At 44.3% G+C, this 13,613-nt stretch overlaps 1 protein-coding gene across 1 annotated transcript in view; it reads right to left on the bottom strand.

The window, feature by feature from the left end:
* The window catches only part of LOC130485420 (divergent protein kinase domain 2B-like), a 52,858-nt gene extending 46,687 nt beyond the window's left edge, over positions 1 to 6,171 (bottom strand). Inside the window, exon 1 of the mRNA XM_056858611.1 lies at positions 5,921 to 6,171. Within this exon, the coding sequence (XP_056714589.1) occupies positions 5,921 to 6,147 (227 nt within the window). The 5' untranslated portion in view covers positions 6,148 to 6,171. The remainder of the gene's footprint in view (positions 1 to 5,920) is intronic.
* Between the last annotated feature and the right edge of the window lie 7,442 nt (positions 6,172 to 13,613).

The following is a 13,613-nucleotide window of genomic DNA, read 5'->3' as shown; positions in this document are numbered from 1 at the left end:
TACGTAGTTGCGTGAAAATAGATTTACTAGCCCATATCATGTCTATTCTGGAGTGTGAGTCGTGTCTCACTGAATAAAAAGTATATTCTTTAGCCGTTGTATTCATTGTTCTCCAGATGTCTTGTATTTCCAATTCTGAAGCCATGGTGAAGAAAGTTTTAGGTAAACATCCTTCGTTTTCGTCTTTTGCTTTTGATTTTTTATCCAAAATTGGGAGAGTAACACCATTGAAATCGCCCATCAAAAGAATCTGATCCTTTGCATACTGAGAAATCAGTTCATGTAGTTGTCCATAAAATTTAGCTTTTCCTTCGTTAGGTGCATATATTCCTACTACAATCGTCTTTTGCCCCAATATTTTGGTCTTGATAATTACAATTCTGCCTTCATTGTCTTTGTACAGTAGTTCAGGACTAAGGCTAGAATGAGCATATATCACAACTCCCTTTGTTTTTGTTTTAGCCGATGCAACAAATGCTTGTCCAAGCATTTGCCTATCCAGGTATTTTTTGTGTTTTGTTGCTATATGAGTCTCTTGCAGACAAATTAGGGAGTATTTGTATTTCTGTAGATATTTAAAAATTCTAGCCCGTTTGGTTTTTTCATTCAAACCATTCACATTCCAAGAAATTACTTTTGCCATGATGTAGTAATTATTGAAGCAAAATATTCAGTCTATAACACAGTGCCTCCTTCTGCTCCCTGTGGTTCTTCTTCTTCTTCTTCTTCTTCCTCTTCCTTTTGTTCCAGGGTTAGTCCTTTAAGCTCTGTCTTGTATTTCCTCAGAAATTTTCCCACATCCGATGGAGATAAGATTGTCATTTTCATTTCTTTGTAGGTAAAAGCCAAGCCTTGTAGCATAATCCAACGATATTTGATACCAGTAGCTTTCAAAACAGACACAAATTCTTTGTAATTATTCCTCTGTGAGAGTAAATGTCTTGGTATGTCCTTTAATAATATTAGAGGAATATATCCTGCTGAAACCGGACTGTCATAGTGGATCTTCATGATCCTGTCCTTGATCCTAGTGTCATAAAAAACAATCATGAGATCTCTTGGTTTAGATCTTTTCATTCTAGCAGGTAATGGTATTCTGTAAACTCTGTTGATGGCTTGGTTCAATTCTTGTTCTTCTATTTGAAATAAATGAGCCAGATTTGGGACTACAGTTTCTTTGTTGTCTCCCATCATATCTGGAAAATTTCGCAGACGAAGGTTGGTTTCTCTAACTCTCATCTCCATCATTGCTATCTGATCTTTAACAGCTGTCTGATTAGTTTGTATTGTTTCAATCTGCTTCTCTTGGCTTGCTAATTTTTTCTTTGTATCCTTGTGTTCTTCCATCACTTTCTTAACTGATGAATCCATTGCTTGCATGTCCGTCTTCATAGTATTCATTTGGGTCTTTACAACTTTAAGGTCTTCTGTAACCCCATCTAGCTTTTGGTTAATAGCTTGAGATGCTTGGCCAAGATTTGTCATCATAGCAGTCAGCTGTGTCATTTGTGTAGACATCTGTTCAAACTGTTTAGTTGTTGCCTCTGTTTGCTTGGCTAACATGTCTTGCAATTTCTTTTCCATGGTTAAGGTTTGTGTCGCTTCTTTCAGTTTTGTATAGGCAGGGCTATGTAATGAGCCAGAACGGGGTCGGGATGCAGACATTTACATTGAAGTAAGGCTGGTAAAATACATGTCCTCAATCAGGACCCTCTGATTAGTTGTTGATAGAAAATGTTTCAATGATCAGCTTAATAATTTTTTCGCTTTAAAAAGACCCCTATTTCACTTTAAAACAGCTTTTTAAAGTTTTGAAATACCAGCGAGTTTTGCCGGCCGCTCTAGGTCGGGTCAATCAGGAAGTATTCTGGAAGTTGATTTCACCGTGGACCTTCTACCGCCTCTTCTCGATGGTTGTTCCCTTCAGGAACTATTTCTATGTTACTCGAGTGCGACGTGTATCCGGTCCTACGAGTTGCTTCCTGTTGTAAGCCAGATGATAGAGAGGGTGATATAGAGGGTCTTCTGGATTAAGGAGTTCCTTGCTGCAAACGTGGCTGGAGGACTTCTTTTTTTCCCTTTTCTTCTTCCACCGGAAGAAAGAAGTTCACCCTCCCCTTCCCTCAAAAGTACTTCTCATTGGTGGAAATTTTAGTCCATCTTATAGGCGTCTTTCTAGCTTTTTGTTTTAGTTTAAGCTGATCAACTTGATAAGGCTCCTGCCTCTAATCCTGATGGATTTTATAGGTCAAACTTATCCAGTTCGATTAAGGGAGGAACAAGGATGCTGGGAATGTCTTCATCTACCCCCCAGTTATTCAGTAACATCAGTAAAAGACGAAGGGTTCTTGCGTACTCACTTGAGCGTCTAGAGGTGAGGTTCTTATCTTAAAGTAGTCCTTATGGTGGTTATAAGGTGGTGGAGGGTAGAGTCTTATGCCGAAGTTGCGTTTTGGCGATTTCTTCCCTAGGTGCCCTCGCAGGACCGGCGTCCAAAACTCCGAGGGACTTAAAGAAGCTCCCTCAGAGTATTTGGGAGGTCAAACTGCTTTTGCGGGCTGCAGGGAATTCCTGCTATCCGACCCACTTGCAAGGATCGGGTTGGGATGCATATAGCATCCCAGAATTAATGCAAACTTGGATTTCTCCCAGGACAGCCTGGGGAAACGTGGCACTCACCTCAGCTGCACCACCGGAAGTTCCTAAATATACTCGCTGCTTTTCAACGTACCCTATAACTAAGACCAGCACCATCGAGATCGGAGAGGACAGACTAAATCGTTGGACCGGAAGTGCGTTTCCCTCGTGCAACTACAAAATATCTCCTACGACCCAGGATCATAGAGAGGAGACGACGGAAGGTCCGCGAACCAACAACATCCTGTCTACTTCCTACTCCACTGCCGAGCTAGAGCATCACTAAAACTTGACGGTTTGTTGAAACTTTAAGTTTTATTCTCATTATAATTGGAACAATTTAAACTGATTAGTTGGTGGAAATACAAAGTAAACAGAACTAGGCCCTGCCATTTCATTTGAAAGACAAATGTTAAGGATATAAGTTTTGACTTTGTTAAAGACTGGATTTTAAAGCATCACTTCTCTGGTAATTTCAAAATTTCTGGAACCCTTTTTAAAAAACAAATATGGATGAGATGGAAAAAAATACAGGGAATGCTAGCGAAACAACAGGATCTGATAAGTAAACAACAAGAAAAAATGTCACATCAATTGACTCAATTAACTGGCGTGTTAACCATGTTAACAAGCTTCCTCAGGAGGTAGTGGGCTCTCCTTCTTTGGAAGTTTTTAAGCAGAGGCTAGATGGCCATCTGTCAGCAGTGCCGATTCTATGACCTTAGGCAGATCATGAGAGGGAGGGCACCTTGGCCATCCTTTGGGCATGGAGTAGGGGGTTACTGGGGATGTGGGGGGAGGTAGTTGTGGATTTCCTGCATTGTGCAGGGGGTTGGAGTAGATGACCCTGGAGGTCCCTTTCAACTCTATGATTCTGAGTACATAGCATGAACCAATTAATTACATTATTCAGCAGGGTGGGGACGTGGTAATCCCATCCTACTAAAAAGGTTATCAAAACCAAGACAAGAAAAGGAGGTAGCATGAGATTGCAGACTACCACAGCAGACACCACTGCTTGAGTAAAGCATGCTCAAGAACATGGAGCCTACGTTGTTTTCTTGGGGGTAGGAAGTCTGCCTTGAAAGGGCCATCCAAGAGGGGACCTGTACATAAAAGCTGCTCACAAGATTTCAGCAGAATTTCATCATGATCTATAAGGACCTGTCAGGAGGGTAGTCAAATTAATCATAGTAACAAAAACACCATTCCTTGTAGCTGCATATTGCAGGAGAAGATAGGTAGAAATTGAGTGAGTTGTCTGTCATGAAAATTTGCCCACAATTGTTCTCACTGATGAACGTCTGATAAACCTAGGCTTCCTTGGAACACATATTTGACTACTATTGCACTACATTCTGAACAATTCATAGGCTTCTGAACAATTCAAATACAACTATCACCACAGTCAGGATGTCCGGCTCCTACACCATTTCTGTTTCTACTGGCATTCCAGTTGGCAAATCTATGGTATCAAGAAGGGTGCTCACCATTCTCTAGAGCATTGACTGCCATAACTAGAAACAGAGTATTGAGCAGTGTGAAGTTTCAGCTAAACTAACATTTCTCTTGAGAAGTTTTGGTAATATAGGTTTAGCTCAAGCCCCTTTTGACAGATTTCCATGCTTGGAATCTGGAAACAGTTTGCTCTAGCAGTGACCCTATTTTCACTCCATTCACCCTGTAGCTTGGTACATTTTTCTTCATGTGGAGCTATTGCTCTGCAGACCTCTTAAACCCATGTCACACAGTCTGCAGAAGCAAACCCAGTTTGTAATAAAATATTCACCTAGCCCCTAGTCCCTTAATGATCTCTTTACTTTCCCCCATGTGTGTCTACATACAGAGCACAGAGATGCATCGCACTCACCACAGTCATTTTGCTAGTTCGAAAAAAAATCCAGGCAAAAATGAGTCTTACAACAATGTCACCAAAGATAAATCTTATGGCTTTTAGGTAAGAGCCAAGTCCTAAAAACGTAATTTGATTCTGCTTGGTCTATTAGCATAGTTATTGCTGTGTTTCAGTGATAATATACTAGTACAGTGATTTTCCCCACAATGCTGCTAATCCTCTAAAAGCATCTTTAGGAGTATAAATCATTTTGGAAAAGAATGAACATTTCTCTGGTAAATTGCTTTATTTCCTCTCATTTACCATAAGAATTTTTGTCCTAATTGTGTTTGGGAACTTGAAACATATCAAATTATTATGACATCTTGAAGAACACATGTATTTGACAATTGTCATGATAGTCTAAACAAAGCGCCTAAATGAATAATGTTTCTGAGTGTCATTCATTTTTCAGTCAGTTTGCAATTATGTGAACAATCATTATAGCCTACCATAACTAAAGCAGTTTTAAGTGCTGGATTTAAGCATGAAAATATCTTGGTTTGGAGTATGTGGGTGAATGCCTCCTCTGGAATATCTGTTTTGTGCCTTGGGATCATCACTAAATTCCTGCTTTGTATACCTCTACCCCAAGAGGCTCAGTAGGTAGCTACAAGAATCTAGACCCTTGTAATGCCTAAGAAAGATCATCTAGCCAGAACATTCAAATTGCTTAAAATCTGTTCATTCAGGGAAACATTTTTATCTGGTAGATGTGCCATTGGTTGTATTTAGCTTATTATTTTCACCTATTGATTGTTGCAAAGAAAGTCCATAATATTTTACTATATTATATTTTTAAAAAGAATAACATTGTGAGAATCTTCAAGAGCTTACATCTATTTTATAGCAGTTCCACTGATTTCAATGGGAAGGCATAGACTCAAACTATATGAAATTAATCAGACTCAACTGGACTTAAATTTTCCTGAAATCCTGTACCTTCAATTCTGACACCAAACTCATCTTTCCTGACATTTGTCAACATGCATAAAATTCTGTGTTAAAGAGACTGTCAAAATGTATTTATGCACATATACTGTGGTGGTTGTGGTCAATTTTTTTAAAAAACCTGCTAATTATATAATGATCATATGCAAAGTTCTTATTAGTTTTTTAATTAGTGAATAGGCTCAGTGAACAGTGTAAAACTATTTTAGTAAAGGCTGGTCATCCGTCTTATTAAATGACCAAGGGTTAAAATATTAGAATTTGCTTATAGTTGCTGTAAAGTGCTATTTGTTATTAACAAATTACATACATTAATGATGTAATTACATTAAATTACATACGTTAATGATGACCTTATGACAAATTATTTTGAGGACATTTTTACAGACACACTAACCCCTCTTCTCCCCATCCCCAATATGCTATGAAGACTCTGACCTTATTTCTTCTTTAAAGAATTTCTTGCAAATTGATGTTCCAATGCAGGCATTGCATTTATCAAGTCCCAGAAAAGCCCGACCAAAACTGTAGCTGGGTTTGACACGGGGCGATGAAGTTGGGGACGTTTTGCCTTCTAAGATACCACTGAAGTTCGGAATAAAACACAGAAAAGAAAGCAGCCAAACCACAAAGTTGGAGTAATGGCAGTATAGGTAGGACTTCATCTCTAGCACCTACCAGCTGTAACCTGGCTTCTTATATGCATTTAGGAAAATATGGGAAATTTGGCTTAGAACAGCTAGAGCTTTTCTTTTTGCTTGTTAGTTAGCTGGTAGCTTTAAAGGTTTTTGGAAAAGAAGCATTGATTGGCTGTAAGGAAATACAGGACAATGCAGATAACTTTTGTTGCTATAGTTACCTTTCCTCTACTAGGAGCAGCTGCTGACCCACCCATAACCAAGCATAGGGTGCAACAAAAGCTTTGCTCATCATCATGTTGATGGGGACAAATGAAGGATATCCTGTCCAAGGAACACTAGGCCCAACAGGAACTGCCTCAGATACGAACAATATTGAGGCATGTGAAGAATGAAAAATTAACCTTTTGTACCATTTGTATAATATTAAAATGCAGGCCATGATATAACTCAAATCTACAAGTTTTGTACAAGTCAATTTCATTCGTATTTTTTCTCCTAACAAAAGAATTGCAAGGATTTGTCAAGAAAACAGTAACAAGTATACATGTGTAGAGTTTAAAATGTCCCTTTCTGCAACTTTTCCAGCTCTATAATGTTCTTTTCAAAATGGGACAAACAGATTGTCTAGTTGTATGCTTCCCGGATCTTCAAGGATATAATTTATTGCTAAAAATACACTTCCTTTTCCTTCATACCTCCTAAAGTAGCATATCTGTGCTGGAAACTGTGAGAAAACAATAAATGGATCCTACCCTTCACCCAATACACAGTACATTAGAAGAAGGAAATCAATTTAAATAAAGCTCTATAACAAATATGCAATACTGTATTTTAGAGTGGGAATGCCTTCGGTAGCTATGATGATTTGTTGCTTAAGTCATTTGATGGGAGAAATTAAATACACACTCTGGAGAAAATTTGGACAAAATGGTTGTACAACTTTCTAGTATTCTTAAACCAAAAAAAAAAAAAACACTGTATAAGTGTCAAGTCCTCAAGCCAACCTAGGTAGTCTCAAAAAGTCACTCGCTCAGACAGGCATGTCAGAAGCAGATAAACGTTTGTTGAGAGCATCTAGTAAGCATGGGTACACTGCAGCTTCAAAGCTGCCAATACAGGCCTGGGCTGCAAAGCCTAACTTAAAGCATGGTTACACGATTACATCACAAGTGCAAGATCAAATGGCCTGGGAAACAGCGAGATAGCAGAGCACAGGGGAAGGAAGGGAAGAAGGAGTGAAACAGGAATCTAAACACGGCCTGGCCGTTAGCTACTCAAGGTCGGGACTCGGGAGGAGTGAGGAACAGGGAGTGGGAATTACAGAGCAACTGAAAAGCAAAGACAGGCCTAAAACATGTCAAGAGCCTGAACCAGGATCTGACCGCTTGTATGGGCCAGACCTAACAACAGAGTAGAACGAAACAATTCTGAGTTGAAAGAAACAATTCAGCAGACATCCTCACATTCTGCCCCCCTTAATCCCCCCCCAAGTCCGCGAACGGTTGCGGCTTCTGGGGGTAGGCAGCATGGAACTCACGGACCAGACGGGGGGCTGCTACATGTGGGGCCACCACCCACTCATCCTGGGCTGGACCCAGATGCTTCCACCGGACCAAATAGAACAACTTCCCCTTTCTCAGTTTAGAATCCAGAATTTTAGAGACTTCCAGGTGCACTTCCCCTCCCACCACAGTGGGTACCTCCGGTTTGGGCTCCGGGTGGAAGTGAGGGGCTGCGGTATACGGTTTGAGCAGGCTGATGTGGAACACGGGATGAACTCCTCAAAGCGCCTTGGGCAGAGCTAGTTCCACAGTCACCTCATTGATCACCCTGGTGATGGGGTAAGGACCCACATACTTATCGCTGAGCTTTCTGCATGGACGCAAGGTCCGTAGATTCTTAGTGGACAGATATACCTGATCCCCCACCTTCAACTCCCACCCCGGGGAACGATGTTTATCTGCTTGCTCCTTATATTTGCGTTTGGCACGGTCCAGGTTTTTCTGAAGCCAGGGCCATGTAGTCTGAACCACCTGAATCCATTCATCAACATCAGCAGTACCTCCCATGTCCTGGGAAAGAGCAGCATTTCCAAAAGGACCAAAGTCCCTGCCATTAACCACCCGGAACGGACTGAAACCTGTGGAGGAATGGGGGGCATTATTGTAAACATACTCAGCAAAAGGCAAAAGATCTACCCAATTGTCCTGATGGTAATTTACATAGCAACGCAAATAACATTCTAGCACAGCATTAACTCGTTTAGTTTGTCCATCTGTTTGGGGGTGATGTGCAGATGATAGCCCCTATTCCACCCCCATGATTTTTAAAAAGGCTTTCTAGAATTTAGCCACAAATTGGGAACCTCTGTCGGAAATTATCTTGCGTGGAAAGGAATGATATTTCATCACATGTGTAACAAACATGCATGCCAGCTTCTGGGCGGTAGGCAAACCAGCACAGGGAATAAAATGTACTTGCTTGGAAAATAAGTCCGTTACAACCCACAACATGGTTTTTCCCCGACTGGGAGGCAGATCAGCAATAAAGTCCATGGCAATAACCTCCCAGGGGACTGATGGGGTTTCTAAAGGCTTAAGAAGTCCCGGAGCTTTCCCCATGAGTTTTTTCAAAGTTGCGCATGTGGGACAACTGCGCACAAAGAGCTCCACATCTGCTCTCATTCCCGGCCACCAAAACTGACGCCGCAACAAGTGTAAAGACTTGACAAAACCAAAATGTCCTGTGGTTTTAGCACCATGCACCATAGCCAACACCTCCCTCTGAACACTTTCAGGTACATAGAGCTTGTCGTCATGAAACCACAAGTCCCCGCGGCGAGTGAGGGCTTGGGGAAAAGTTTGTCCCCCCTCCTCCTGCAGGGTGGCCTCAGCCAGCTTTACTCGGAAGGCTTCCGGCAGTCCCCTGACCGAGTTGGGAACCTCCGCCTGGCTTTGAGCCCGAGTGATCACAGCCAGACCGGACACCTCCCCCCGTTGTTCCAGGGTGAAGAGGGATTCGACAGGATGGTCAATGGGACCGTATTGGGGGAGTCGGGACAATGCATCAGCTAGACAGTTGTCTTTCCCCGGGACGTGCATCAAGACAAAATGAAACTTGGCAAAGAATTGTGCCCAACAAACTTGTTTGGCCGACTGCTTCCTAGAACCTTTGAGCGCCTCAAGGTTCTTGTGATCGGTCCAGACCTCAAAGGGCTCCTCCACCCCCTCCAGGAAATGCCTCCAGATTGAGAGAGCATGTTTAACAGCCACCTCCTCCTTTTCCCAGATAGCCCAGTTGAGTTTGGCCTGAGAGAACTTTTTGGAGAAGAAGGCGCACGGCTTTAATTGGCCGTTCTCATCCCTTTGCAAGAGGGCACCCCCCATAGCAACATCGGAAGCGTCTACTTGTACAATGAAAGGTTGTTCACAATCGGGATGCTTAAGAACTGAGTCAGAAGTGAACAACTGTTTGAGGGAATCAAATGCCTGCTGGCACTCGGGAGTCCACGTAAGCTTGGCGGATGGCAAAGCGGCAGCGGGCCCCTTTCCTTTCGTTTGCGCAAAGTCATGGATAAAGTTTCTATAGAAATTAGCAAACCCGAGATACTGTTGCAACTGTTTACGAATGGTGGGTGCTTCCCACTCCACTACTGCCCATATTTTCTCGGGGTCCATTTCAAGTCCCTGTTGTGACACAATATACCCAAGAAAGGTGACGGACGGCTGGTGAAACTCACATTTGGACACCTTAGCATACAGTTGGTGAGCCCGCAAATGCTTCAACACCTCTGTGACTAAAGCTACATGTTCATCCATGGTTTTCATGTAAATTAAAATGTCATCCAGATAAACAATCACTCCACGGTTTAACAAATCATGTAACACTTCATTTATCATTTGCATGAAGACACTGGAAGCCCCCATTAGTCCGAACGGCATCACTAAATACTCAAACATTCCAAAACAACTAGAGAAGGCTGTTTTCTGTTCATCCCCTTCCCTAATCCGGATGCAATGGTAAGCTTCTACTAAGTCCAGTTTTGTAAAAATCCGGCCTTCTTTTAATTGAGCGAGCAGGTCTGGAATGAGAGGAAGGGGGTAGGCATTAGACTGGGTTAAGTCTACGGAAGTCAGTGCAGAGACGGAGATCACCAGTCTTTTTCTTTACAAAAAAGTCAGGTGCCGAATAAGGCATCTTGGACGGACGGATAAACCCTCTTTTTAAATTAGTATCCAAATAGTCTCTTAACATCGCCTTCTCCTTTGGGCTCATCAGGTAGATTTTCCCTTTCGAGAGTTTGCCCTCCCCCACCACTTCAATGGCACAGTCTGTCTCACTCATCACATTCACGCACGTCAAATACATCAGCAAACTAGGCATATTCCCTAGGGAATTGAGGCGGTGGGACGCTCGGTGACAGCTGTTCCAATAACACAGCCGCTTGTTCTTTGAAGGCCACCTCCCTCCGATGTCGGTCACACTGAGCTTGCGAAAAGGTTAAGGTTCGGTTCCTCCAGTCTATGATAGGACTATGACTCAAAAGCCAGTTCATTCCCAAAACTATGGGAGCCGTTATGGGAGCTATGGTCAAATGGATCTGTCCCCAATGTTCTCCCACTCCCAAGGCAACTCATGCAGTCCTATAGCGGACCGGGCCGCCCCTACAGTCACTACCGTCCATCTGGGCAAACTTAACGGGTTCAGGTAATTCAACTCTTTTTACCCGTAACTCTCGGGCAGTTTCTTCGTTAATCAAAGTCCGAGCACAGCCTGAATCTACTAGGGCTGGTACCCTTAGGATAGGTCCCCCCCTGGGTAAGGCTAGAGCCACTTCCACGTACATATTGTCTTCCTGTTTGCTTACCATTATAGGAGCTCCCTGCTCAAGGTCCGGAGCGGTCTGCTGAGGAGCTCCCTTCACAGCAGACGGACGGCGTTTTTTGCCGGCGGGTCCCACTCCTCCTCATCGCTGGAGGATGGAGTTTCTAGAGTTGTAATCCACGGCTCTGATGAGCCGGACGCTTGTTTTGTAATCCGCGGCCCCGATGGGCCGGTAGCTTTTGGCGGGTCCTGGTCTGGTTGCACTTGAAGAGCTGAGGCCGTACTCCATCTCCCCGTGAAGCCACTTCGGTGCAGGTACCTTCCGCTTCCCTTGTCGCTGGTTGGGAAGGACCCAGCTTTCCGGCTCGAGACGGGCACCGAGAGGCAAAATGGCCCAAGCCCCCGCAAATGAGACAGGCTCCACTCTCAAAGTGTTTGCGCCGCTCTGCCACTGACTGCCCCCCTCCTTGCCAGGAACAAGAGTCCTTGGGGGCGCCGGGTCTGTCTCCATGGGATTTGGTCTCTCGGACTGTCCGCTGCTTGGAGAGTTGCAGTAGTTGCCAGCTTTTTTCAATATCGGTTGCATGCAGGACCCAACCTTCTACATCGGGAGGGTTCCCCTGCATAAACGCCCAATGCTGCAGCTCCGGGTTAAGTCCCTCACGAAAGTACTGAACCCGAGGGGCCTCACTCCAGTCCAATATCTTGCTCGAAAGCAATTGAAACTCACTTGCATACTGCACCACAGAGTTAGTCCCTTGGCGTAACTGCAACAACACCGTCTTGGCCTGCTCCCCCCGGTGCGAATCCTCGAACCGGTTCCGGAGAGCTATCATGAAGACATCCAAATTCCGCAAAACGAGGGAGCGTAGCTCATACTGGTGCACCATCCATGCAGTGGCTTCTCCTTGCAACAGTGAAGCAACGTATTGCATCCAGCTCTCTTCCTAGGCGAAGGTCTCGCCTTGCTCCCGCATAAAAATGTCCACTTGGACCAGAAAATAAGACAGTAAGTCGCTTGACCCATCAAAAGTCACCTTCAAGTCCCGGCAATGGGGTGGGCCTGGGGCAGGGCCACCCGGCAGCACAGGTGCAACTGGCTGTGCAGGTACAACAGGCTGGCCTCCTCCGTCAGGTTGCCCGGGTTGGGGTGGCTGCCGACGCAAGTCATCCAACTCGCATGCCATGTCCTGTATCACTGCATACATGGCATCCATCCGATCGGCCATCTCCTGCCTTTCAAACTGCAGGTGCCGACGTTCCTCTTCCCACTCATGCCATAGCAGGGAGTCCTGCCGATCCATGTCGACCCCCAGCCTTCCCATATCGGCCATCATCTGCTTCCGATGTTCCCTGATGCCCCCCACTGTGTTAGCCAAATTGCCCTTTAACTTGGGGAATTAACAAGCAAGATGGCAAATTACAATATTTATTTTTATAGCGGTATCGTAACTGTGACCTTAAAATAAAGACAGGAACAGAGGATTTCCAATTCAAAGTGTTTATGTCCGTTTCAGTCAATCAGTGATGCACACAAACATACAGAGAATCTAGGAATATCAAGAGAGGAGTATAAGCACAGATGCCAACGTGGCAGGAGGTCGTTGGTGGGATTATATTTACCTTCCAGACGAGGTGGTGTCCAAGCTCAGGCAGACTAAAACAGATTGAAAGTTAAAACCGAGATGGGGACAGGGGTTCCCGTAGACTTGACCAGCAAGACGGGAGGGAGCGAGGTAAGGCTGCGCAAACCAAACCAACAGAGTAATGGCAAAGGTGCCAGGAAAGACCTAAGGCTTGAGAGGTCCCAGAGATTCGAGAGAGGGATCCAAGAGAGAGCTAAATGGGCAGGGGGCACACCAGTTATACTGTTTTTCTGGGGGTGGGGAGAGGGGTTTCACCCCTCCTAGGTTCCCAGGTGGCAAAAAGGTGACAAAGGACTAAGCTGTGGCTTAGTGAGAATTTGGAAATCTATTCTGATTCCGATGACTTTTGCAACCCGTGATGAACTGGAAACTCTCTGCTGATGAGATTAACATACTGGAACAATGAGTGCGATCTGTGCAAATGTCCTAGGATCGCTTGGGCATGGCAAGAGGAATGACTCATCTTGATATCTGGATAGCTGTTGACGGCCCATTAAGCGGTGGATGTTGCAAGAGGAGGGGGGGGGTTGACATCGACTACCAGTTGATCTTTATTCATAACTGGTGAGGCAAACTATCCCTGATTCCTCCCATGTACCAGTTTCATGTCCACCGTATTCTCAAAGGCAGGCCTACTATAGTGGGTCCCACACTCATGTGGTCCTCAGCACGGTTCACCGAACTGGAGGCACTCCGGCAGGTCACTAACCAATGGCCTGGCTGGCTGCACTAGTGCTGTTCTGGTTTCGGACCGGATGATCCCGGGGGGGTTTTCTGGGCGAACCACGAGGCTCTCTCTAACAGAGTGATTCCACAAGGCCAGGCTGGAACCCCTTTCTCGGGGACGGTCTCACCCTTACTTGGTAAAAGATTTCAAACACAACAATACCACACGCAAAAGAACACAACATTATGTACATGCTTTTAGTTCCCGCCCCTGCTTCGGTTAAGGGGTGGTTTAAAAAAAACACAAAGACAAAAGACCTTCCTTAGACTTAGAGAGGCAGTCGTATGCAAATC

This window comes from Euleptes europaea, chromosome 12, assembly GCF_029931775.1.
Source record: "Euleptes europaea isolate rEulEur1 chromosome 12, rEulEur1.hap1, whole genome shotgun sequence".
NCBI classification, from domain to species: domain Eukaryota; kingdom Metazoa; phylum Chordata; class Lepidosauria; order Squamata; family Sphaerodactylidae; genus Euleptes; species Euleptes europaea.
Note: the sequence above shows the minus strand (reverse complement) of the source record. Positions and strands in the feature narration are given on the sequence as shown.